Source organism: Helicoverpa zea, chromosome 6, assembly GCF_022581195.2.
Source record: "Helicoverpa zea isolate HzStark_Cry1AcR chromosome 6, ilHelZeax1.1, whole genome shotgun sequence".
NCBI lineage: Eukaryota > Metazoa > Arthropoda > Insecta > Lepidoptera > Noctuidae > Helicoverpa > Helicoverpa zea.
In genome coordinates, this window is record NC_061457.1 from 8752578 (window position 1) to 8775085 (window position 22508).

The 22508-nt window shown below is 37.9% G+C and overlaps 5 protein-coding genes across 9 annotated transcripts in view; 1 reads left to right on the forward strand and 4 right to left on the reverse strand.

The window, feature by feature from the left end:
- Positions 1 to 3711, reverse strand: part of LOC124631520 (transmembrane ascorbate-dependent reductase CYB561) — a 71674-nt gene extending 67963 nt beyond the window's left edge. For both annotated transcript variants that reach the window (XM_047165956.1, XM_047165955.1), the window contains exon 1: positions 3638 to 3711. The gene's annotated coding sequence lies outside the window, so the exon portion shown is untranslated. The remainder of the gene's footprint in view (positions 1 to 3637) is intronic.
- Positions 3712 to 8856: 5145 nt separating this feature from the next.
- Positions 8857 to 13273, reverse strand: LOC124631048 (25S rRNA (cytosine-C(5))-methyltransferase nop2). Its single transcript, XM_047165167.1, has 6 exons — positions 13060 to 13273; positions 12199 to 12393; positions 11356 to 11564; positions 9867 to 11246; positions 9583 to 9785; positions 8857 to 9471 (listed from the first exon to the last, which is right to left on the reverse strand). Exons 1-6 carry the CDS (start codon positions 13157 to 13159, stop codon positions 8922 to 8924), a joined length of 2637 nt encoding a protein of 878 aa, XP_047021123.1. The 5' UTR covers positions 13160 to 13273; the 3' UTR covers positions 8857 to 8921.
- An 81-nt stretch (positions 13274 to 13354) lies between these two features.
- LOC124631049 lies at positions 13355 to 17681 on the reverse strand. 4 transcript variants are annotated; one of them, XM_047165171.1, is made up of 2 exons: positions 17028 to 17681; positions 13355 to 13458 (listed from the first exon to the last, which is right to left on the reverse strand). In XM_047165171.1, exons 1-2 carry the CDS (start codon positions 17302 to 17304, stop codon positions 13445 to 13447), a joined length of 291 nt encoding a protein of 96 aa, XP_047021127.1. In that variant the 5' UTR covers positions 17305 to 17681; the 3' UTR covers positions 13355 to 13444. The 4 variants fall into 4 exon arrangements, with proteins under 4 accessions (XP_047021127.1, XP_047021126.1, XP_047021125.1 ...); XM_047165170.1 differs by having other exon boundaries at positions 17016 to 17681; XM_047165169.1 differs by lacking the exon at positions 17028 to 17681 and adding an exon at positions 13542 to 15482.
- Positions 17682 to 19186: 1505 nt separating this feature from the next.
- Positions 19187 to 20887, forward strand: LOC124631050 (coenzyme Q-binding protein COQ10 homolog A, mitochondrial). Its single transcript, XM_047165172.1, has 3 exons — positions 19187 to 19420; positions 19552 to 19689; positions 20254 to 20887. Exons 1-3 carry the CDS (start codon positions 19353 to 19355, stop codon positions 20714 to 20716), a joined length of 669 nt encoding a protein of 222 aa, XP_047021128.1. The 5' UTR covers positions 19187 to 19352; the 3' UTR covers positions 20717 to 20887.
- Positions 20879 to 21829, reverse strand: LOC124631051 (peptidyl-prolyl cis-trans isomerase H). Its single transcript, XM_047165174.1, has 3 exons — positions 21581 to 21829; positions 21324 to 21500; positions 20879 to 21192 (listed from the first exon to the last, which is right to left on the reverse strand). The coding sequence occupies exons 1-3, from the start codon at positions 21662 to 21664 to the stop codon at positions 20899 to 20901; spliced, it is 555 nt and encodes a 184-aa protein (XP_047021130.1). The 5' UTR covers positions 21665 to 21829; the 3' UTR covers positions 20879 to 20898.
- Between the last annotated feature and the right edge of the window lie 679 nt (positions 21830 to 22508).

Sequence of the window (22508 nt, forward strand, 5' to 3'; positions counted from 1 at the left end):
ACTTAAGATTCGCTTTCGATTGTGCTCAGACCAGATTTAGCAAGCGCATCGCATGCAAATTGCCTTTAAATATCAATGAACCAATTGTGGAGTAACCTTAAAGAGCCGCTGGGTTCTCTCCAAAACTTATGAACTTAGTATCGAATGCAAAGTAGGTGCGGACATCGATGCATTTCATCAGAAATTGCATCGAAGAGGCGAGAGGCGAGTCCTCAACCGGAATACAAATCTGAGGAGAATAACAATATGTTGTCAATAAACATTTGTTACTACTTCTGATTGCCAAAGTGCGGTCGTGGACCGAGAAAGTGATACGCGACCAGCATTGTTTAAGCATCGCGATAGAAACTGAGACAATTATCATGTTTTCTTAGATATATCTTCGTATAAGATAACGTTTGAACGCTCTCGCTGTTGTCATGGTAAGATTTTTTGCTCTAATTAAATAAGTACATAGGATTTTGAAGGTAGCGTCGTAGTAAAATAGATAAAAAGTATATTAGAGCTCCCGCACACTGCAAGCGTTTTGTATACCGATTTATGGTCTGATTCTGATTCGGTCTCATGAAGAGGCATGAAGATGCAAATATCCAGACAACTATTGACCGACAGTTTAGTTTGCAGTGTGCTTCAGCTCATAATTATCTAATGAAGACTTGTGAGTCTTTAATGATGCAGGTACATAACACAAAATACAAAATTAATCACCTTTCTTTATGCTGTTTCATCAATACCGATCTTAACGATAGAGGAAGTTATCATTAGAAAGCATGCGTTCGAAACAAAGTTGTCAATGTTTCCGAGTCACCGTTATACGGAATTAACTAACATATTATACTGGTTACTTATGCAGAAACTCTTGACAATATCAGGAGCATCAGACTCTCAAACAAGGTGTTGTAAATAAATATAAGCAAGTCTTTATGCAATTTTGTACAAGACTATGTCGATTAAATATTCATAGACCGATTACGCTAACGCAATGATAGAACGATTAATGTGGCAGATGAGAATATATTATTAATTATTATTGTTGCAGAACTAATCCATAGAGTAGAAATGGAATCACCGAAATAGCTGATACCTAATTTATGCAAATAAGATGGCATTTATCATGTAAATGTTATAGTAATCAACGCACTACAAATATATTCATTCATCTAATTCTTTGCTAATTTGAGGAAGTGGTGACATTGAATTTATTCATATTATGTTTTAAATATAATATATAACATTTTTTTATAATAATCATAAACTTGAAGCTCCGTTATTTGGACGTGTTATGAACTCTCTCTGGTCTAACACTTACGCATGCTATAAATAAGCAGGTAAGTAACTAATGATGCAGTACAAAGTAATGGAACAAGTATGTAACTCCATTGCCCGTTACTGATTACCGAAGGTCCATAACAATTTCCTTGTGAACCGCGGCTTACGTAATGTTTATAATCATGGATTTAAACAAAGCGAAAGTGATGCGAATATTTTAGGTAAACTAATATAAGCGCTGGATCTTCAGTTGGTATTATCAAAATAGAAAAGACAGAATAAATATGACATATTTATTTTTAAATTACTTCTCTCTCGTAGGTACCTCCCATTGAAAACGAATTCAAGATCCAGCTTCATTTAAGATCCAGGTTTTAAATAAGCTAAAAGATAGCTAGATAAACTAAAGTAGGTTATCCCTTACGATTGGTACAAAATACCCTCCGTTTTGAGTACCTATACTTAAACCGAGACTAAGTAATAACTAGCAGACATTATTATATTAAAAATGATGAATGAAAAACTCATCGTTATAAGGAAAAATCCGTCTAGAAAATGAATACCTGTTTTGCAAAGTCTACAGACTAAATACTACTACCTACATACTATTATTCAAATGACCCCGTACGCGTCGATATCAGTGTAAAACGCGTAGTAATAAATCAACTTGTTTTGTTATGGCTAATTTCACCCGCACTTTGTTTTTCATTCCTCGGGAAAATATGTAACGAAGTCACACAGTCTTGTAATCTTTTTTAATATTGGAAATTCGAATGTTACTGTGTATGTCATCCCTTATGATACCACGGAAACGGCTGTACCTTTTAGTGTTGACACAAGTTTTAAGAGGAAATAGTTAAATTTGTTTTTATACGTGAAATTCTTGAAATGGTTGTCTCATCATCTGCCTATCCTTTCCCAACTATGTTGGTATCGGCTTCCAGCCTAACCGGATGCAGCTGAGTATCTAGTGTTTTAAGTAGCGACTGCCTGTCTGACCTCCTCGATCCGGTCATCTGAGAAAACTTGGGATCTAATACAAAAATAAGGAAGCGTTATAATGTAGTAATAGTTCACTACAATGACAGTTTCGATTTTCGAACCATTCACACAATATTTCGATTGAACCCTTTGCGCGTCACGGTCAGCATTTTTAATTATAGACATAGGAAGTCAAAAGGTCAAGTCAAGTGATGACAAGAACGATCGTAACTTTTTTATCTATATATATAAAAATGAAATCCGCTTTCCGCTGTCACGACATGACATCAAAACGGCTTGACCGATTTGGCTGAAAATTAGAGGGGAGGTAACTTAGAGCCGGGAGAAGGTCGGATAGGTTAGGATAGTTTTTGTCACCATCCGGCTACGGGACGCGGGTGAAACCGCGGGCGAAAGCTAGTATTTTCTAAAAAAGAAAATATTTAAATGTGATAAATAATGTGGTGAATATTAAAAATGCTCAGGTGTACAGGTAATACTTAATTGATTTTTCTTAAGTCAAATATTCGAATAGTGCTTTCCACCCCAATTATATCATCTACCTAGCTTTATCCAACTCTCCATTAAATAAGGAAATATTGGGAGATTACCAAACCCGACGAGATGGTTTTAAAGCGCGTAATTAGCGACGTGCATTGTGCATATGCTGCGATTCGCTGTTACTTAAATTCATAAGTAAATGACAAAATCCCAATTAGTCAGATCAAAGGCCTAAATTATTAAAATCCACCAAACACGGTCTGATGTATAGCCATCTAATCAGTTGGCTTACTCCTTTATCCAGTATAGCACGCAAGTTTAACCAGTTAAGTATTGTGTGCTATTCAACGTTATGTCACTGCACTGAAAGTGAAGTAATAATACTTCATGACGAAATAAATCAAATATAATAATTCTTTCTTCTCAGCTAAGTTAACTTCCGCTGTAACTAACGTTAATTTTAAAATTCTGCTCCTGGTTTGCATAACATTCAGTGTCTACTATCAAATATCCAGACAGTATCATGAAAGAGTAAGCAATATTTATAATAAAGATGTTATATTATCTAATAAATATGTTAATCAAATTTTCCGGTTGTCGATTTACAAGTAGGAATCGTAAATGGGCTCGGTAGGTTTGGGTTGCACCGCGCGGGCAGGGAGGCAACATGGCGAGCGGGCGGATGCTGCGCGTACAGCCTCCGTCACGGGCGTAGTACGCCGCGAACAAAGCCGCGTCCCACCCTACTCGCTTCCTGCCTCCGTTTCAGCCTCTTCCGGTCAACTCGTCCGTAGCACAGTTTTATGTATGAAACAAGCACTCAAATGCGAATTTATATGAAGAACATTCACTTTCTAATTATAAAGTAATAGTAATATTGACGTACAGTGATAGATAGGTGTAGGTGAGAGACAGGAACGTATGCGCGTGTGTCGTCGAGAGCGCGGTCCGCGGGCTACTGGCGGCAGCCTCCGCCGGGGCGCGGGGCGCGGGGGCGCGGGGCTGCGCGGGCCACGCTTTTCATTAAGGAGCCGAGCTACGCCGCCGTAGCAACGGTCGCCGCCCTGGCCACGGGGAAGCTCCCAGCCCTTGTCATTTTTCCTCAAACCTTCAACTTGCCATGTCCGTTCTACGGAATAATCTATGCTGCACTTTTATTTGCAAACTTTCATAAATACATACTTAGGTTACAAGGTTCTTTAACGCTTTTGTGGCTGCACTTGTAACCACAAAAGCAGAAATAAGTACCTTCATTTCATCAGCTCCTCAAATTACCTAATATAATACATAATATTGCTGTAGTACTGAAGCAGCAATTGCACATGTAATTATGAGCACACCGGGGTCGTACTAGGTACTTACATGTATCTACTAGCTGTTTCCCAGAGGAAATTATTTCCGTACCGGGATTAAAAATATGCCTATGTTACTCAGGAATACTTTAGCTTTCCAATAGTGAAATAATTTTTCAAATTAGTTCAGTAGTTTCGAAGCCTTTCTTTACAAACAAACAATACAAACGTTTCTTTATAAATTAAGCCTAAATAATTGAATACCGGGGGCATTCAAAAATGGGAAAGTACTTTTACAGAAAAAACCAACGCAGAAAAACGGGGGTCTGACACAAAGACATAAAACATAGGTAGGTATATACTATTTTCTCTATTGTTGATAGACCTAAAGCAGTCTCATATCACCAATCTATGACAGAATTTGAATTATATCTATGGCGCGTATTTTTTGTCAAATATAATGACATAATTTTCTTATCTTACACAACGTTTGTTATCATTATATTTTTATAAAATTATATAATTATTATCACAAATAGCATGAATAAACATGAAGGGATAGCATTTTTATTCACCATCACTAGAGAAATTCAACAATCTTTCGTAAGTCCGGTGATATTATTTACACACAATGATTATGCCAAAAGCATTTTCGCAACCTATACAAATATCCATCAAGCTTTATTGGATAAAGCGCCAGCCGAAAATATTGCAGAAATTATTTCTTCTTGTCATTTGAAATGGTTGGAAGATGTACTGGAAATAGAGCAGTTCAAAAGCAAGATTAAGGAAACCCCCCGAGATGTTATTCTCAAAGCAGTAGATTTCACCATAGAATGTACACGACAGAGATATTCAGATCTTAAGCAGTACATAACCAAGTTTAATTCCGTTATATCTTTTGAAGAAAGTCAGCTAATGCAATCTGATTTAACAATTGCAAGAGACATGAAAGAAGTTGTCGTTAGTGCTCTGATTGAGAAACAACATTATATAAGCAGTCAGGTTGATGAAAACGAATACCATCTTAGAATTAATGATGAAGTAGAAGAACTTTTGCATTGGTTAGATAAACTAAACGATGATTTAGGAGCAGACTTCTGTAAAGTACTTAACTTTAATGTCCCTCTTTCCGCTAATGACCTAACTAAGACATTAAAAGACATCATTGATGAAGTAGCTGCTGATCCCTCTCCAGAAGCTCAAAAAGTAGCAGAACTAATCCATATTAAGGGTCGCGTGTTAACTTCTGCAATTCGATTAAGCTCGATTAACGAACTAGAAATTACAAAAATCATTGAAAAAATTAAAGGATTAGAAACACGAATAAATCGCCTAAAGGGTCAACATTCTTCTGCTTTAATGGCTTTGAAACACAAAACTACATTTTTAGAAGAACGCTTGCAATCACTAGAAAATATAAAATCGGCGATGAAAAACTATGGTGATCCAGATGCACTTGAAAGTACCATTTCCAATAAAGATGATCGAATCTTCAATCATTTGCTACCACCTCGTGATCGTTGCCGTCTTGTTGAAAAACTAATACATCTCTGGAATAGTGCAATTGTTGAACATGATCATGAATCAATTATTTCTATATTGAGTGTTGCAGATTTTAAAGAAGTATTTTCTGACGAAAAAGGAATTTTTACGGTAGACAAATATGGGAGAAAAATTTACACAGGGGTAAAAGAAGGGGTTTTGTATCAATTAAATGAAAATGAAATACTAGTCCCACTAAAAGATGACGAAAAACATGTTTATTTCTATGATTCGTGCGGCAGATATTATATAAATGATAGAAGAGAAAGAATTTATAAAGATCACGATGGGGCTAGTGAATATATGTTAAGTAAGTTTGGGTATCTTGTAAAAGTTCAGGAAGAAAAAGATGGTATTGAATATTTCTACGACTGGTTGGGTCGATATTATATTACCGAAGAGGGACGTCATATATACTGTGAAGAAAATTCGACAGAAGAATATGAACACGATGGCTTAGGTAATTTAGTAAAAATTCATACTGAAACATTCCATTACGAATCGTGTCCAACCCAGCCGATGACTATGGAAGAAAATATATACCTAAAACATATGGTTGGCGAAGCGCTAAAAAAATGCATAGCTGAGGTAGTTATACACCAACCACATGATCCTGTTGCTTACCTAGCAGACAGATTGACAAAATACAGTGATAATATAAAAGCACATGAGAAACATCTTAAGGACGAGCAAGAAAGATTTGAACAGAGCCAATTAATACATGTGTCCAAAGAAAGTTCTGTAAATTGTTCTTACGCAGATTATGAGACCGTTGATGAAAACTTCAGGACCTATGAACATGAAACAGATGCCAGCTCAACAAGCTATTGAACATTCAGCTGTTGTGGTTTAATCTAAGCTTTTTAGTTAACTTTTAATTATTATATTATTGCTATCGTGTAAAGTCCTTGTAATATTCGGCTAGTAGATGCCAACATTAATGGTACCTACCTACATTCCAAAAGGACACGTTTATCTTACAAAAACACGATAAAAGTATACATATGTAAACTATGATTTTAGAGTTACTTTAATGATGTTATGAATGAATCAGAAGAGTGTAATTAGATTCTTAGATTGCTATTATCTGTTTTTTATTTAAATGTTCATTTTAAATAGGCAGATATTTGGATTATACAGATTGTTCCGTAAAATTCCATTTCATAAAAACAATAGGTTTTTGAATGACTCCCTATTAATGTTTATTTACGTTTTTTTTTCAAACAGTGATATTAGATCACTGTATGACTACCGCTACCACAAAAAATACTGATAGGAAGGCCTTATTTTGAGTTCTTAACAGGTCTAACAGCGCTTTCACACTGGCGGATTTTACGCATTTTGTATATTTTTAATTCGCGCGTAACAAAACTGAACAGAACTATAGGTAAGTATGCGCGACACATTCCAACCGGCGAAAAACTGTCGATCAATCTTAAACGTCATCATTCTCACCTGCAGTTCTCAATTGTTTGGTCGCCCGTATCGCTCGGAAAATCCGCTAGTGTGAAAGCGCTGGAAAAAATTTATACCATGTTTTTCACGACACAGAGGTAGGTACGGCTAAAGGCCTGCCGGGGCTGCGGGTTGTCCTGCCGGGGCTGCGGGTTGTTCGAAAGAGATACCGCGGCCCTGGTACATAAAAGGCCTATGACGGAACACGACGGTTTTTAGTCAGTAAGAGTCTGACACTCCCTCACCGCTGCTAACCCACAGCAGGAGGGGTCATTTGATGATTTTTGACGTCGGAAAAAAAAAAGGTACGGCTAAAGCCAGTAAAGTGCCGGTGCGTAGCTAGGGCTACCGCTAGACCTAGGTTTAACCGGCTACAGATTGATGTAACCGGCCTTACACGACTACACTTACGCTATAGTGAAGACTACACCTGTTCCTAATCGAAGATAAGAGGATACAAATAAGTTTAGCCCAATAAGTCCGGCTACACGTAGGTAGGAAGGTACATAGCTGCAACCACTAACCGATCAAACCTAGGTGTAGCCGCCGCACGTTGAGCTTGGGCTGTAAGGCCGTAACATTGGGTATCTTAATACCTCCAGAATAAGATCCCGCCTCCGTCGAAGGTTTCCTACCTACATAAGCAGTTTCTGGGTTTGAATCTGCTTCTATATTATAGTGCTAGTATTCTTCTTCTTTCACCGGCTATCGCTGAAAACCAGCGCTGGGACTAGTTTCGGGTCGCAGCCCCCGACGGTTATTCCTATATAATTGGGTTAAGTCGGGGGTTTTGACTTATTTTATTATTTTTCAATAAGATTTTTACCGTCGGGGGATTTTTCAAAATTTTTAATTTTGCTTAATTTTATTTCAGACTTTTTATTATTTGGGATCATGCATTAAGCACGTACACATTGCTGATGAAAACAGAATTGTAATCAGACGTTTTGATTATATTGCAACATTGTTTGGCACTAATATTGTGGCGCCCCCTAGTGAGTTATAGCCATGACACCTATCTAAGAACATGAACGCATCGAACACAAATCCGTTATTGAAAACCGCATCAAAATCGGATCATTCGTTTAGAAGGTAGGTGGGAACATTACTGTTTTGCACTAAAATTGTGGCGCCCCCTAGTGAGCTACAGCCATGACACCTGTCTAAGAACATGAACTCATCGAACACAAATCCGTTATTGAAAACGGTCTCAAAATCAGAGCATTCGTTTAGAAGGTAGGTGGGAACATTACTTTGCTGTTTTGCCCTAATATTGTGGCGCCCTCTAGTGAGTTACAGTCATGACACCTGTCTAAGAACATGAACTCATCGAACACAAATACGTTATTGAAAACCGCATCAAAATCAGATCATTAGTTTAGAAGATAGGAGGGAACATTACTTTGCAGAAACGCACACACAAACACGCAAACGCACATCTCTCACCCTAAACGTATATACCTGCTCTGTTCCGTCGTGGGTAAAAAAGTGGATTTACTACACCTACAGATAACAACTTGAAAGACAAATCCATGCAATGCAATGTAATGATTTATTGATAGTATCGTCATCATCTGTCTACCCATTTCCCAAAGACCGCGTGTGCGGTTGGCAGTCGCAGGCCAGCAAGAATTTGTAGAAACGACACAGAGAAGGAAAATTACAGGATCGTATAGATCGGATCGGAATTCTGTATGATATGTTTACATACATATCTATCATACAGAATTCCGATCCGGTACGTGAAGTAATTTTCTCAATACGCAGGTATAGAACTGGCTAGTTAGGAATGAAAAATAATCAAAAACCCAGGTAAGATAAAACATCAGTTTTATTATCAAAATAACATTGTTTTCATATCTTACCTAAAATAACATTTTACTTATTCTTCTTAAATTTCTTTCCAGCTCCTTGGCCTTTTGCCGGCGCTTTTTCTTTATTGGGATTAATTTGACCTATTTGCTTCTTTTTCTTGTTGAGTTTGCCTTTTAATTTTTGAGCAGCAGCGACTGCAACTTGTTCTGTGATTTTGTCTTCATTTTTGCTAATAGCTTGTGGAGTTTCTTTAGCTTGTTTTGGTGGAATTGCGCCTTGTTTGTTTTTATTCTTCTTTTTCTTCTTATTCGGACTTTGATTTGTTTGTACTGCATCAGATTTACTTTGTGGCGGTTTAGGACTGCTCTTGTGCTCGTTATTTTCCACTTTCTGAGGCGTATTTACAGCCTGTTTACTTTTCTTGTTTTGATTTTGTGCAACATTTGGTTTCACAGATTTTTCAGGACCATTGCCGCTAGGAGCCGGTACATTATTAGAGTTCTCAGTGTTCTGTTTCTTCTTTTTGTTTTTACGGTTTTTCTTTTTCTTTTGGTTATTATTTTCAGTGGGCTGAGGATTGACTTGATTAGTTACTTGTTGAGTGCTTGCAGGTCTGTAAAGGAAAGGCAACATTATTAATACATTGTTTGAAAAAACAATATGGAGTAATAAATTGCCTTCCTTAGATGCGCCTATATAAACTTTCTAAATGTTATGAACTTACTTTGGTTGCGCACTGGGCTTGCTTTTCTTCTTTTGTGGCTGAGCATTATCCGAGGGTGCTGATCTTTTAACTGGCGACTGTTTCTTCTTTTGTGTTTGTTTGTCGTCTTTTTCATCTTCAGACTGAACATCTCCATTTTCTGTTGCTTCTTCATTTGTTTTTGGCTCAATTTCTTCATCATCTTCGTCTTTGAACGGTTCAGGCTGCAATTGGTTAAAATTTTATATTAGTCTCTACTTTACATCAATATGTTTTATATTATGTTTATGTGAAGCTATACTTACAATGACATTCGAAAACTTCTTGAACTTTGCCACATAAAAACCATCCATATTATGTGTGTGAGGGTAAAACCTTCTGGTCAGTTTCAGCGAGGGATGGAACCTGTGGTGTCTGTACTTAACAAACCCTTCAGTGCCAAAATCAAGTCCTGTGGGCACTAACTTAACATTTCTTCGCTTCAGAGCATAGTTCACTACCCATTCATTCTCTTCAGGCAGAATAGAACATGTTGAGTACACAATGTAGCCACCAGTACTTGACTTTGCACTGCAACAGTCAATGGCAGCAAGAAGAAGTTGTCTCTGTATGTTAAAACACCTCTGAATATCTTTCTGATCTTTAGTAGTCTTCACGCTAGGATCTTTAGCTATGACCCCTGTCCCAGTACAAGGAGCATCTAATAACACTCTATCGAAGCCCTTCATGACGTCAGGGAACTCTCTTCCATCATGGTTACAGATAACTGCATTCACTACACCTAACCTGTGGAAGTTGCCAACAATAGCTTTTGTTCTCTCTTTATTAGCGTCATTAGCGAATAATGTTCCCGTATTCTTCATGATGGCTGCAATATGCGACGCCTTGCCACCAGGTGCAGCACACATGTCCAGTATCCTCTCATTCTCTTGTGGGGCTAGAGCCATTACTGGCAGGTAACTGGAGGCACCTTGTAAAATGTAATGACCAGCTAAATATTCAGGAGTAGCACCAATGGGAACAGTGGAACTGTACACTACAAGACCTACTTTACTCCATTTGCCAACAGGGTCTAGATTCACTCCTCTGTTGATGAGAGCCTGAGCTAAATCTCGGCGTCTGGTTTTAAGGCTGTTAGTTCTTATAGTAACAGGGCGCGCAACTTCACTAGCCTCCAAAAATTCAACTAGTTCTTGTACAGGGAAAATTTGCATGAGTACTTCCATAAGAAATTCATTGTAACTGTAATATGTGCAAAGGTCCTTCAGAAGGAGATCAGTGTATTCACAGCGAGACCTGTTTTCTTCTTTTAAACGATTAAAATCACCTAAGACTGTCACAACATCTTTGATTCTTTGATGAACATCCTGTAGACTTGCGGGATTTTGTAGTTCTTCTTCAGATGGGAAGGCAAAGACATCTTGTTTGGCGATATTCAATTGCATTTCCTCATCAGCTAGTTTTTTATCAACTTTTTGTTTCTTCTTTAATCTCAAGTTTGCTTTTTCTATGGGCAGCATGTCGTCATCATCATCATCGTCATCGTCATCACTGTCTTTATCTGCCGCACTGGAGTCAGAGTCATATTCTAATTTGCCACCACTGGCCGCACCTTCATCTTCTGATGTCACATCACCATTTTCATCATTATCTGAATCTTTGAATAAATCATCCAAAGTCCCAACCTAAAAATAATTCTTATGTTAAATCTAGTCTTTAACATGGGAATATGGGAGGCATCGTGTTTCATCTTATAATCTTATTATTACTTTAGAAAAGAATGAAAATACAAACCTTATACTTTTCTTTTCCAGCTTTCTTCTTTCCTGCAGGTTCATCGTCAGAATCATCTTCAACTTCAGATTCTTGATCATCATCATCACTATCATCTTCATGTCCACTGTCATCATCTTCCTCAGACTCTGTTTCTTCCTTAGCCGCTTTGCCTTTCTGTTTCTTCTTCTGTTTAGGTTTCAACCATTCCTTATTGTCATCAGTGTAACCTGGTGTTAAGTTAAAAAGCTTTTTAATTAATGATTTGAATGCAGTATTTTTCTCCGTAAAATTCTAAAATAAGTTGTATTTTAGAATTTTAACATATAAAAACTATAACACATAAAAACACATTTAAAAAAGTTTTGTATCAATTGGGCAATGCCAGCTTTTCTAATGATCAATACTACAACAGAATTGCCAGTAGACTAATTGACATTCACTGGGCAAAATAAACTATCTAACTAATCTACACTTACAGCATTTAACTTTAATGGTAACCAAATCATAACTATGCATGTATTTTCCACCCATTAGTCAAATTGACATTATGACAACTGAAATTGGTTCAGTTATCGTCATAGTTACATGGTGCAAGTCATCATAAATTAATCGTAAATACATATTTTCATACAAATTACACATTAACAGCCAGTTTCTTCATCAAAAATTAAAGCTAAAGTAAAAGTCAAAGTAATGTCTAAAGTAAAAGTAACGGTCAAATTCAATTTTTCTATTAGTTTTGCTGTCACTTTAGCCTTGAAAAAACGTATTTGACCGTTATTTTTACTTTAGACATTACTTTAACTTTAACTTTTGATGAAGAAACTGGCTGTAAGACATTAATTAGAATTAGTTGTTTACCCTGTGCAGTTTCTTCATCTGAACTGTTATCCTCTTCATTTGCGACTGTAACCTCAGTTTGTTTTGCAACATTCTTCTTTGCTTGTTTTAGTGCTTTCCTCTTTTCTGCTATTTCTGCCTTCTTCTTTGCTCTCTTGGCTGCTCTTTGCTTTTGTCTATGAGTAAGCTTCTTTTCGACTGTATCATCATCTTTTACTGCAATTTGTAAAATGAAAGAGTTTTAACTTGTTCACTGTATAAATCACTATCTAATTGGTGCAAAAAGAATATGTATTACACCTTCTGGTCTTCATATTATCAAGAAGTGCTAGAACCAGAGCCAAGTTAATTTAATGGGGCATGTTGCTCCATGAGGTAACTTTTGTGGATTCTATACAATTTCAGGCAACATGTCTGCCAATAGATAGATATTTTTGAATAATATTTGGTCATGTTGGATTACAAAAAGTAACTTTGAATATACCTTGTGAACCACTAGTGAAAGGTTTGTTGATACAAAGCAGAAAGAAGCGGCACGTTGAAGCTTTACGCAACATAAAACGCTTGGTATAAATAAGAAAGGAATATTTGTGGGTATAATAACTATTCAATATAACTCGAGAACGAAAGGTGGTTGTATTTACAAAATAATCAGTAGGAAGTCTTTAAGCGTAGAATCAGTACTTTAAGCGTAGATAACACTGTAAAGTACATAAGATTGTAGAGCATAAAGCATGGTCAGTGGGGATCGTTGATCGTTTAGGATTATAAAAAATGTGTGATTTCGATTAAACAACGTCCACTACGGGTCAGTGGGTCGTCTTAGGGGACGTTTATCCGTTGAAAACTGACAATTAGTAACATTATTATAGATTTACTTACACAGTTCCTTCTTGAACACTGGATCAGGTTGCTTTCGAGCTTTTCTGCCGGGTCCTTTTTTCACCTTCTTAGTTTCATCAAATTTTGCTTTGCGACCCATGATAAATTAATCTACGACACAAATATTTACTGCTTGACTATTCAATTAGCCTGTTTACACAAAACTATTAATACTATGACTATTTAGCAGTAAAATGTAAGCATGCTCAACATTCTATTCTATTTTTATTTATGGCAATCCGTGTCGATGTCAATGTCGACGATTCTGCCAATGACAAGTGAAATGAGAAGCAAGTCGTGCTTGTGATTTAAAAAACAAAAAAGAAACAAAAAACAAAAGGAATTTAAGATGCTGTTGTAGCCGATCTTGTGTAACTTTAACTTGTTAGTAGGACGACACTGAAACAAACAGAAATACATTTACATACATAAAAATAACAACAAAATGTTAGTCACATATAACATATAAAATATACCACAACCTAACTGTAGCCTAAAATAGGCCACAGTTTATAGTTTAATGTTGTTTCGATGAATAGACATTAACAGCAACTGGAGCAGTTCTGGACAGGAGTGTGATAAGAGGGAACGGAAATTAATAGGGAGAGGAATTTTGAGTTTTTGGAGACGACCATATAAATCGAAAGAGGAGTTATTAGGGCAGTTAAAAAATATATGGTCCAGGGTACCCTCATCTAGTCCGCACTCGCAGAGGGACGAATCCTGCACCCGAATTTTGCGCAAAAAGACCGGAGTGCAACAATGACCTATCCGTATTCTGCACAGGACTGAAATAACCTGTTTGGGGTATTTTTTAAAACGGGAGAACCACGGTTTTGGTTTTACAACCGGTTGGATAGCGTAATAGGAGCTGCCTTTCTTTTTGCTGGAGATATTCCACCATTCCTGCCACGAGGTGTCAAGACTCAATTTAGGGAGGTTTAGTAGGTCATGCCCTTGAAGGGAGAAGTGTGCAAGGTCAGCTGACTCAGATGTGTATGCGTCTTTGGCCAAGGCGTCGGCACATTCATTTCCCTTTATACCGCAGTGACTGGGAATCCAAACTAGGTGGACTACTTTTTCTTGCCTAGCGCAGGAGTAAAGGGAATTTTTAATTTCCAGGACAATAGGACAATGGAGTTTAGTTCGAAAGGAATTCTGGGATAGGGCTTGGAGACAACTAAGGGAATCAGTAAAGATAACTCCAAAGTTGATCTCATGGGACTCTATAAAGCGACAAGCTTCCAATAATGCCACGCACTCGCCTGTAAATATAGAAGACTCCTTTGGACATCTAAATTTAAGAATGATTTTCGAGTTCTGATAATAAACCGCGGCCCCAGTATAACCACTATTAAATTTGGAAGCATCCGTGAAGAACCTTTGAAACCCAGTCCATCGTTCACCCAAAACCGCATTAAAGGCCGAATTTGCCGATGGGGAGTTTTTAGATATCCCAATGTTATAAAATATTTTAGGAGTAAAGCAAAGAACTTCATATGAGTAATTAAATAAGGGAAGTCTGGGATGTGATGTAATAGGGGATTCTAAATTTTGGAAAAATCGGAATGCTTTTAGGAAAAGGGGGAGTTCTTTATGTTCCCAATATTTTGAACTGTGACATAGGGTGTCAAGTTCTCTGAGTTTTGGGATGAGAGGGTGGGATGACTTGGGAATAACCCTGGATAGGAATCGGGAAGCGAGATACTGCCGTCTTAGGGCTAGGGGGGGTTCAGCGCATTCGACCTGTAAGGCGTTAATAGGCGACGACTTCATGCAACCTGAGATGATTCGAAGGCATTGAGACTGGATCCTATCTAAACCGGCCAAGGCACCTTTGTTACCTGGAATCACCAGGTGTGACCCATAGTCCAGGATACTGCGGACTAAAGCATTATAGACTAATTTCATGGTGAAGGGATGGGCCCCCCACCAGACACCTGCGAGAGCTTTTAGAATGGAAATTGCTCTTTCGCATCTCTTAATTAAATAATTTATGTGATGAATGCCGGATAGTTTGGAGTCTAAGTAAACGCCTAAAAATTTAGCTTTTTTCGCTATGGGGATGCCTTGTCCTTGGATGTTAACGGAAACCTGAGGGATCAGCAGTTTTCGGGAGAAAATCACTACCGAGCTTTTTGGGGCAGATAATTGGAGGCCATGGTCCAAAAGCCATGTGTGCAGAGAGTCCAGGGAGAGACAGAGAGATGAGGCAGCGTCCGCAATTGAAGGATTGATTACATACAACACTAGATCGTCGGCGTATTGTAGAAGTTGACAGTCAGAATTGAGGCAGGAGCCGATGTCTGCTGTGTACAGGTTGTACAGTAGAGGGCTTAAAACTGAACCTTGAGGAAGGCCCTTCCACGTCTGTCTCACCTCAAATACCTCTCCCTGCACTCTGAGCATCAAAAAGCGAGACATGAGGAGTGCGCATATACATTGTACCATCTTACCCGGAATCCTCAGCTGTAGCAATTTTTGCCTGAGAACTGGAAGAAGGACGCTGTCGTATGCGGAAGATATGTCAAGGAATGTGGCTACAGCGGATTCATTTTTGGAAAAGGCTGTACGGATATCGGTAACCAGAATTGCCACACTGTCCATGGTACTCAGCCCCTTTCTGAAGCCAAACTGATTACTCGGCAGTAAATCCCTCGATTCTACCAACCACTCAAGTCTGTTTTTAATTAAATGTTCAAGTAACTTGGCCAAAACTGAGGACAACGCAATTGGTCTAAGGCCGTTCGGATCATCAGCAGTCTTGCCGGGCTTCAAAAGAGGAATGACTATCTGAATTTTCCACTGGTCAGGAACCCAACCAAATTGGTAACAATAATTTATAATTCCTAAAAAATATTGTTTAGCATCAGAACCGAAGTGAACTGCAAATGAATACGGTATGCCGTCCATGCCAGGGGCGGTATCCCTAACATGATGTAATACCGCATCAAGTTCCTCCAATGAAAAAGGTTCATCCAGGGGGTCATTCAAAATATTAACAGGCGGGAGCAGAAGTTCTGAGGAAGAAGGAACATAGGCTGGAGCAATTTTGTCGAAAAAGGATTCAGCAGTTTCTCGCGTGATGGGGGAAGAGATAGATGGGGAGCAGCCTCGCCTAAAACGATGAATGCTCTTCCATACTGCTGATATGGGAGTGGAAGGGGACAGAGAAGTGCAGAACTTAACCCAACCTCGACGTTTCTTCTTGTGAAGAAGCCGCCGAGACTGAGCCAACACTCGTCTGTACCGTATAAGATTGTCGCTATTCATCGCATCATTGTACTGTTTTTCGGCCTCTTTCCTTTCTTTAACAGCCGATGTGCATTCTTGATCCCACCACGGGGGTGATGGGATCTTGTTTCTGGCACAGTTGCGCAACGGAAAGATAGAGTCTGCGCTTGAAATTATGGCCGAGATAAAGCCATCGTAGCAGTTCTTAGCATGGCAGTGACCATTAAAATCTTGGAAACTTGAAGTTAAATTTGGAAGCATACTAATTTTCTCCTCCAGTAAAGATGCAAACCTCGACCAATCGGGTTTGGACAAGTTGTACTTCAATAGTGGAGGAGAAGTTTTCTCTAAATAAGTTTTATTAAGAAAAGTTATAACAATGGGGTAATGGTCGCTACCATGCGTAAGGGTAGTACATTGCCAATGAATTGATGCCGCCAACTCTACGGAACAGAATGTGAGATCTACACAACTCTTTTGCTGTCCGGGAAGGGATCTACGAGTAGGACTACCATCATTTAGGATGCAAAGGTCAAGGTCATCTAAGATTTCTACCAAACCTTCCCCAAAGGAATCACAGCGATTGGAACCCCATCTAAAATGGTGACAGTTAAAATCACCCATGACAAGCACGGGTCCTACAATGTTGTTCAGAATATCTCTAATAGTAGCTAAGAACCTGTGCTGTGGGTGGGAGATATAGACAGATAAAACTGTGATACCTTCTACTCTACCTGCGACTATATTCATATCACCATCCAGAGCAGAAAGTGCCAAGGTCGACAGTGGAACACGATTATTAACGAGGAGAGCCGACCCTCCATAGCCATCAGATCTGTCACATCTGAGAACATTAAAATGTGGTATATTAAAACTGAGACTCGGGGTGAGCCAAGTCTCAGCAATTGAGCAAGCCAAAGGCTTGAATTTATTAAGAAGGAATATGAGGTCGTGTTTCTTATGCCACACGCTCCTCACATTCCATTGCAGGAATATTTGACGGGACGCCATTTTTAATTTTTGAAAGGAGATTTACTAGTTGATAGGCAACGTTGGACGGTATTTCAGCATTATTAGTGGATACAATAGTAGTTAAGAGTTTAATAAGAATTTCTATAATTGATGAAGCATTATTGCCGGTGAATGGATTATTTAGAGCGCAGCCGTCAGGCTGTGAAGGTGCAGGGGAGTTAATAATTTGCTGATGAGCAGCTTTATCATAAGAGGGAGATAGAGGGGCATGGGTCTTCGGCTTGAGGAAAACGGTTTTGCGGTATGACTGAGTGGAGGTGGGAACTGCTTTTGTAGCATTCGCATAGTTGCGAGAAGCGAGTGGGACAGTCTTGCTGGCCTCAGCATAAGAGAGGGACTTCTCAGCCATAACAGTCTTAATGGCCTTCTGTCTGCCCAGCTCCGGGCATGATTTGCTATTTGCAAAATGATTCCCCGAGCAAAGCACACAGAATGCCTCCGCCTCAGAAATGCTGCAACCATCACCAGGGTGATCATGGCCGCATTCACTGCAGCGGGGTTTAGACCGGCACACTAGTTCCACATGACCAAACCTGCAGCACTTACGGCACTGGATGGTGGGATAAACGTATTGTTGGACTGGGAGGGAAGTGTAGCAGCAAAACACCCTTGGCGGTAACACCTGACCGTCAAAGGTAAGGACACATGTTTCTGTGGATTTAAATTCGGTCACTCCATCAATTACCACTTTCCTATTTATACGACGAACTTTGAGAATTTCACCGCAACCTGAGGGGACTTGTAGGTATCTTTGGGCTTCCTCTTCAGTTAAATCAGTAGGAACACCGGTAACAACACCCATGCGGGTTATATTAAACGTAGGGATGGAGGCCACAAAGCTGTTCCTGGGAAGAATGTTATTAATAAGGAATGCATTTGCATCCTGAGGGGATTTAAATTCCACAGAAACACGGTTCCTGCCAACTTTTTTAACTCCATCACGGACAATGTTAACTATGCTCTGTTTTTGGAGAAATATTCCAAAGGTAACCGGATGCAGAGAAGTACCGGCATTAGGCTGGGGTTCCAAACGAGACACGTGGACAATGAACGGTGCCTTATCTGTAGCAGAGTACCTGCTGCGGCCAACTAAATTCCTTTGTTGTTTCGGTGGTGGGGTTGACACGACAATGTTTGCATCATCTCCGGAGCGTTTCCTGGCATTCGAGGCAGATAAGTTCTGGGAATCCGCGATGCTGCAAGCAACATCGGCGAATTGGGATAATGGGTAGTTAGGGGAAAGAGGAGCGTATGCAGAGATGTCGGGAGGATCGGGATCGGGAGGTTTATTGCGATCCATCGCTAATTAAAACTAGTTATTTACCGAAACAACAGTACAACACTGGTAACGAACACAAGGACAACACACAAACACAACAATAAGTCACAAAAGGTCACTAAAACACTTGAAAAAACTGAAAATTCTAGGCACACGTGCTAACCAATAACAACCTGCGGCAAGAATCCATGCTCAACATTATAATCCACACGTGTTCATGAAACTAAGGTTGACAACGCCAATTTTGACAGACAGACTATGAACAACTTTGACATGACAGTTGACATATTCGTGACAGCAACACGAAGAATTTTGCAGCAGTAATTCGAGTTCTCGAACCGAACCCAACTTTCATGGGAAAAGGCTAGGTACTAGCTAGAAGTTCACGTGAACCCAAACTCCAGACTGAATACATTATTTTAGCTTGTTTAACTGCAATTGGAAACAAAATATTTTTATTCGTCAATATAAAAAAAAAAAAACCTTTTAGATTACAGCATTTTTAATATGACTTGGGGCCATCTTGGGGCTGGCAATGAATGATGACAGTTATAAATAGCAACTTGTCAACGCTAAATGTCATATTTTATGACAGGTCCAAGGGTAAAATTCGCGAAAAGTCGGAAGTGGCTGTGAGCATTGGAAATAATTTTCTTCAAAAAGAACGGATAGAATTCTAGTTAAAATGCTTTAAGTAGGTAATTCGCAAGGTTATAGTAGGTTTTTTGATTTTAAATTGTAATATAAAATGGTTTTGTCAAAAATCGTTTTTAAAAGTGGTCCTAGAATTCTCTTTTCGAAACATGTTTTCTTCAAGTAAGTTTGCATTTTAATGTATTTTCTGTCACACCTTGATTTTCCTGGTTTTCATTAGGTTGTTTAGTTACTTGGAATGGTTTTCTTGGCTACTGCGTGTTGTTTAAAATATTTCTAATCTCTTCCTGTAGTTTTCAGGGTCATTACGTAAATAGACATTTAGGCGAAATTGGATGTCAATGCCATGGCAATGAACAACAGAAACGAACCTTCCTGAGTTTTCCTCAAAATGCCAGGACCCGCGAATATCGCGGGAGGCAGCTTGTGGGGTAAGTTGTTACTATTTCCTACTAAATATAGTTTTGTTCCCACTAATATCATAATATTACTACAGGTGGTGTAAAAACAATTTGTTTACATTCAAGTAAAAACTGAAAACAATCTTGCTACAGCATTATTCATTATTTCACATCAAATAATAATGCCTAGTAGAATGTTGGATCTATCTGTTTCAAAATTATTTGAAGAGCATTTACATAATCCCTTCCCTCACAATTATTTACAATTCAGTGGTTGTATATGTTTAACATAACTTGATGGAACACTTGTTTTGAACTTCGCTGTATATTTTTTTATTTATAAAGATTAACATCATATGTTATCACTGTAATCAGGAATGATAGTTGAAAACATGATAAAATAATATTTCAATTTCTACACACCTAAGTAGATTTATTACTTAATTGTTCTACAATAATTTAACAGAAATGATATTCTGAGAGCTTACATTTATCTCTTAACTTCTATCTATCTATATACCTATCTATCTTCTGTTACATCTTATTGGCAAATATTGCATCATATAATGTATTTGTTGTTTTATGAATTTTCAGACATACTATGGATCAAATGTTTGAAGTTGTCTCAGATGTTGAAAACTACTGCAACTTTCTCCCATGGTGTAAGAAATCTATAGTTTCAAAGAGGAATCCTCGTAACCTTCAAGCAGATTTAATTATTGGTTTTCCTCCAATAAACGAGTCCTACACCTCAAATGTGACATTACTAAAGCCACATCTAGTGAAAGCAGAATGTCTCGACGGCAAGCTCTTTCATCATATGTTAACTCTTTGGAGATTTAGTCCAGGGCTCAAAAGGGAACAGCAATCCTGTGTGATAGATTTCCAGATAACCTTTGAATTCCGCTCAGCTTTCCACTCTCATTTATCGAACTTATTCTTTGACCAAGTCGCTCGACAGATGGAGGGCGCTTTCATTAAAGAAGTTGCCAGACGGTATGGGCCTGCTTCAATACCACCGAGAAATTTATTAGTCAATAGTGCAGATAAAAGTTGACAAAACATGGACTAGTCCTTAATTAATTGTGGAATGAAGATTATTTATTGTGATTATTTGTTTATTTTATTATTGTGATTGTGATTAAATGATAACATTTATGAATGTTTTTATGGTGAAGCTGAGCTTCCAATATTGTTACCAAAAAAAATAAACGTTAAGTATTGTCAACAGCATTTTATTTACATTTGCCCACATTGTGATATTGTGACAGGTATTTTAGGTTTATTGTTGGGTCCAGTGGGCACATTTTCAATTTTTCTCATTACAAGTAGTCCATCAATGACTCTTCCGAACACAACATGCTTATTATCTAAAAAGTTACACTTAGCACATGTTATAAAGAACTGGCAACCATTAGTGTCTTTACCACTGTTTGCCATTGAAAGTAATCCAGGTGAATCATGTTTTAACACAAAGTTTTCATCAGCAAAAGTGCTTCCTCCATAAATGCTCATGACACCAGTACCATCACCCTGAAAACAATTTTATAAAAATTGTTATAGAAATAAAGATCTACAAGTAAAATTTTTGATACTATATAATAGTAGCAAGTAAAATATACCTGTATATGTGTACTATCTTACAGATTAGAAATATTACTCACATTGACAAAGTCTCCACCTTGGATCATGAAGTCTTTAATGACTCTGTGGAAAGTAGCTCCTTTATATCCCAGCGGTACACCATCTCTTCTGTACTCCCCTGTACAAAATTCTCTGAAGTTCTCACTAGTTTTAGGTACGACGTCTGCAAACAATTCAAAAATCATTCGCCCGATTTCCTGTAAAATATAATTAGAAATTTAAGATAATGTAATTGGTAAGAAATTGCGGATTACTTTGTTATTTTTAATTTACTTACTGTAGTTCCTACTGTAATATCAAAAAATACAACAGGATTGTTTGGGTTTCGAAGTTGAGACTGAATTTGATTCCATGTTGGCATTTTAGAAAATTGCTGTAAAAATGTACTTAGATGCCGCTTAAAAGTTTATGAGATTACAATTAAGTTCTTAAGAGATAAACAATAAAAAAACGAGTTGTTTTCTAATTTCTAACCTATAATTCTACGAATTGTTAGTGGTTTGTATTGAGCAAAGAGTAAAGTAATATATAGGGAAAAGAGAGCCCTCTTGCGTGATAATCATGCAAACCTATTTGTCAATGCGCCATCTCTCTCTAAATTGGCCCCGAACTACCTACATAGCTATAGCTATAAAAATATATATGCATCATATTCATAACATTTTCTATTAGGGTAAATAGCACCATGTAACTATAACATTGGTTATCGTTATAGTTACATTATGCTACTTACCCTAATAGAAAATGTCATCGTTAATATAGTAAAAGGTCGAAGGAAAACAAATAATTATTATGTATTATTACTTTTTATACGCGTGTCCGCAGAATGCAAAAACCGCCATATTGATATTTTGTTATGATCGATGATCGGTTTTGTTAAGTTACTTGGAATACTGACACCAGGCCTTTTTAGTTTAAATTGATATTTGTGCTTTTTCAAACCGTATTTAATTTATTCGCCTATTTTATCTTTTTTTTAAGTGTCTAATATTTTCCTCATACTTTTCTCTAATTAATATTGCATAAATAATTTTATATTGACAAACAAAAACGATTATAGTGTAGTGCCATCTGTTGGTAATTTAAAGTATCTTTTAGATAGTAAATAGTTTCCGGGCCAAATAAAAGGTGGCGACTCTTCATTCACTTAGCTGTCAAAATGTACGGAGTGTCTCCCCCCTGGTATTGAGTAAGTGATAAGTGAC

Bases quoted from the DNA above. Each gene is read 5' to 3' on its own strand.
- LOC124631048 (XM_047165167.1), bottom strand. From the start codon at position 13,159: ATGGGTCGCAAAGCAAAATTTGATGAAACTAAGAAGGTGAAAAAAGGA. The intron at 12,394-13,059 runs GTAAGTAAATCT...TACAAATTGCAG, and splicing joins AGTGTTCAAGAAGGAACTGT to TAAAAGATGATGATACAGTC. The intron at 9,472-9,582 runs GTAAGTTCATAA...TTTCCTTTACAG, and splicing joins AAGCCCAGTGCGCAACCAAA to ACCTGCAAGCACTCAACAAG.
- LOC124631051 (XM_047165174.1), bottom strand. From the start codon at position 21,664: ATGCCAACATGGAATCAAATTCAGTCTCAACTTCGAAACCCAAACAAT. The intron at 21,501-21,580 runs GTAAGTAAATTA...TATATTTTACAG, and splicing joins ATATTACAGTAGGAACTACA to GAAATCGGGCGAATGATTTT. The intron at 21,193-21,323 runs GTGAGTAATATT...AATTGTTTTCAG, and splicing joins AAGGTGGAGACTTTGTCAAT to GGTGATGGTACTGGTGTCAT.
- LOC124631050 (XM_047165172.1), top strand. From the start codon at position 19,353: ATGGTTTTGTCAAAAATCGTTTTTAAAAGTGGTCCTAGAATTCTCTTT. The intron at 19,421-19,551 runs GTAAGTTTGCAT...CTCTTCCTGTAG, and splicing joins TCGAAACATGTTTTCTTCAA to TTTTCAGGGTCATTACGTAA. The intron at 19,690-20,253 runs GTAAGTTGTTAC...ATGAATTTTCAG, and splicing joins CGCGGGAGGCAGCTTGTGGG to ACATACTATGGATCAAATGT.
- LOC124631049 (XM_047165169.1), bottom strand. From the start codon at position 15,468: ATGCTCAGAGTGCAGGGAGAGGTATTTGAGGTGAGACAGACGTGGAAG.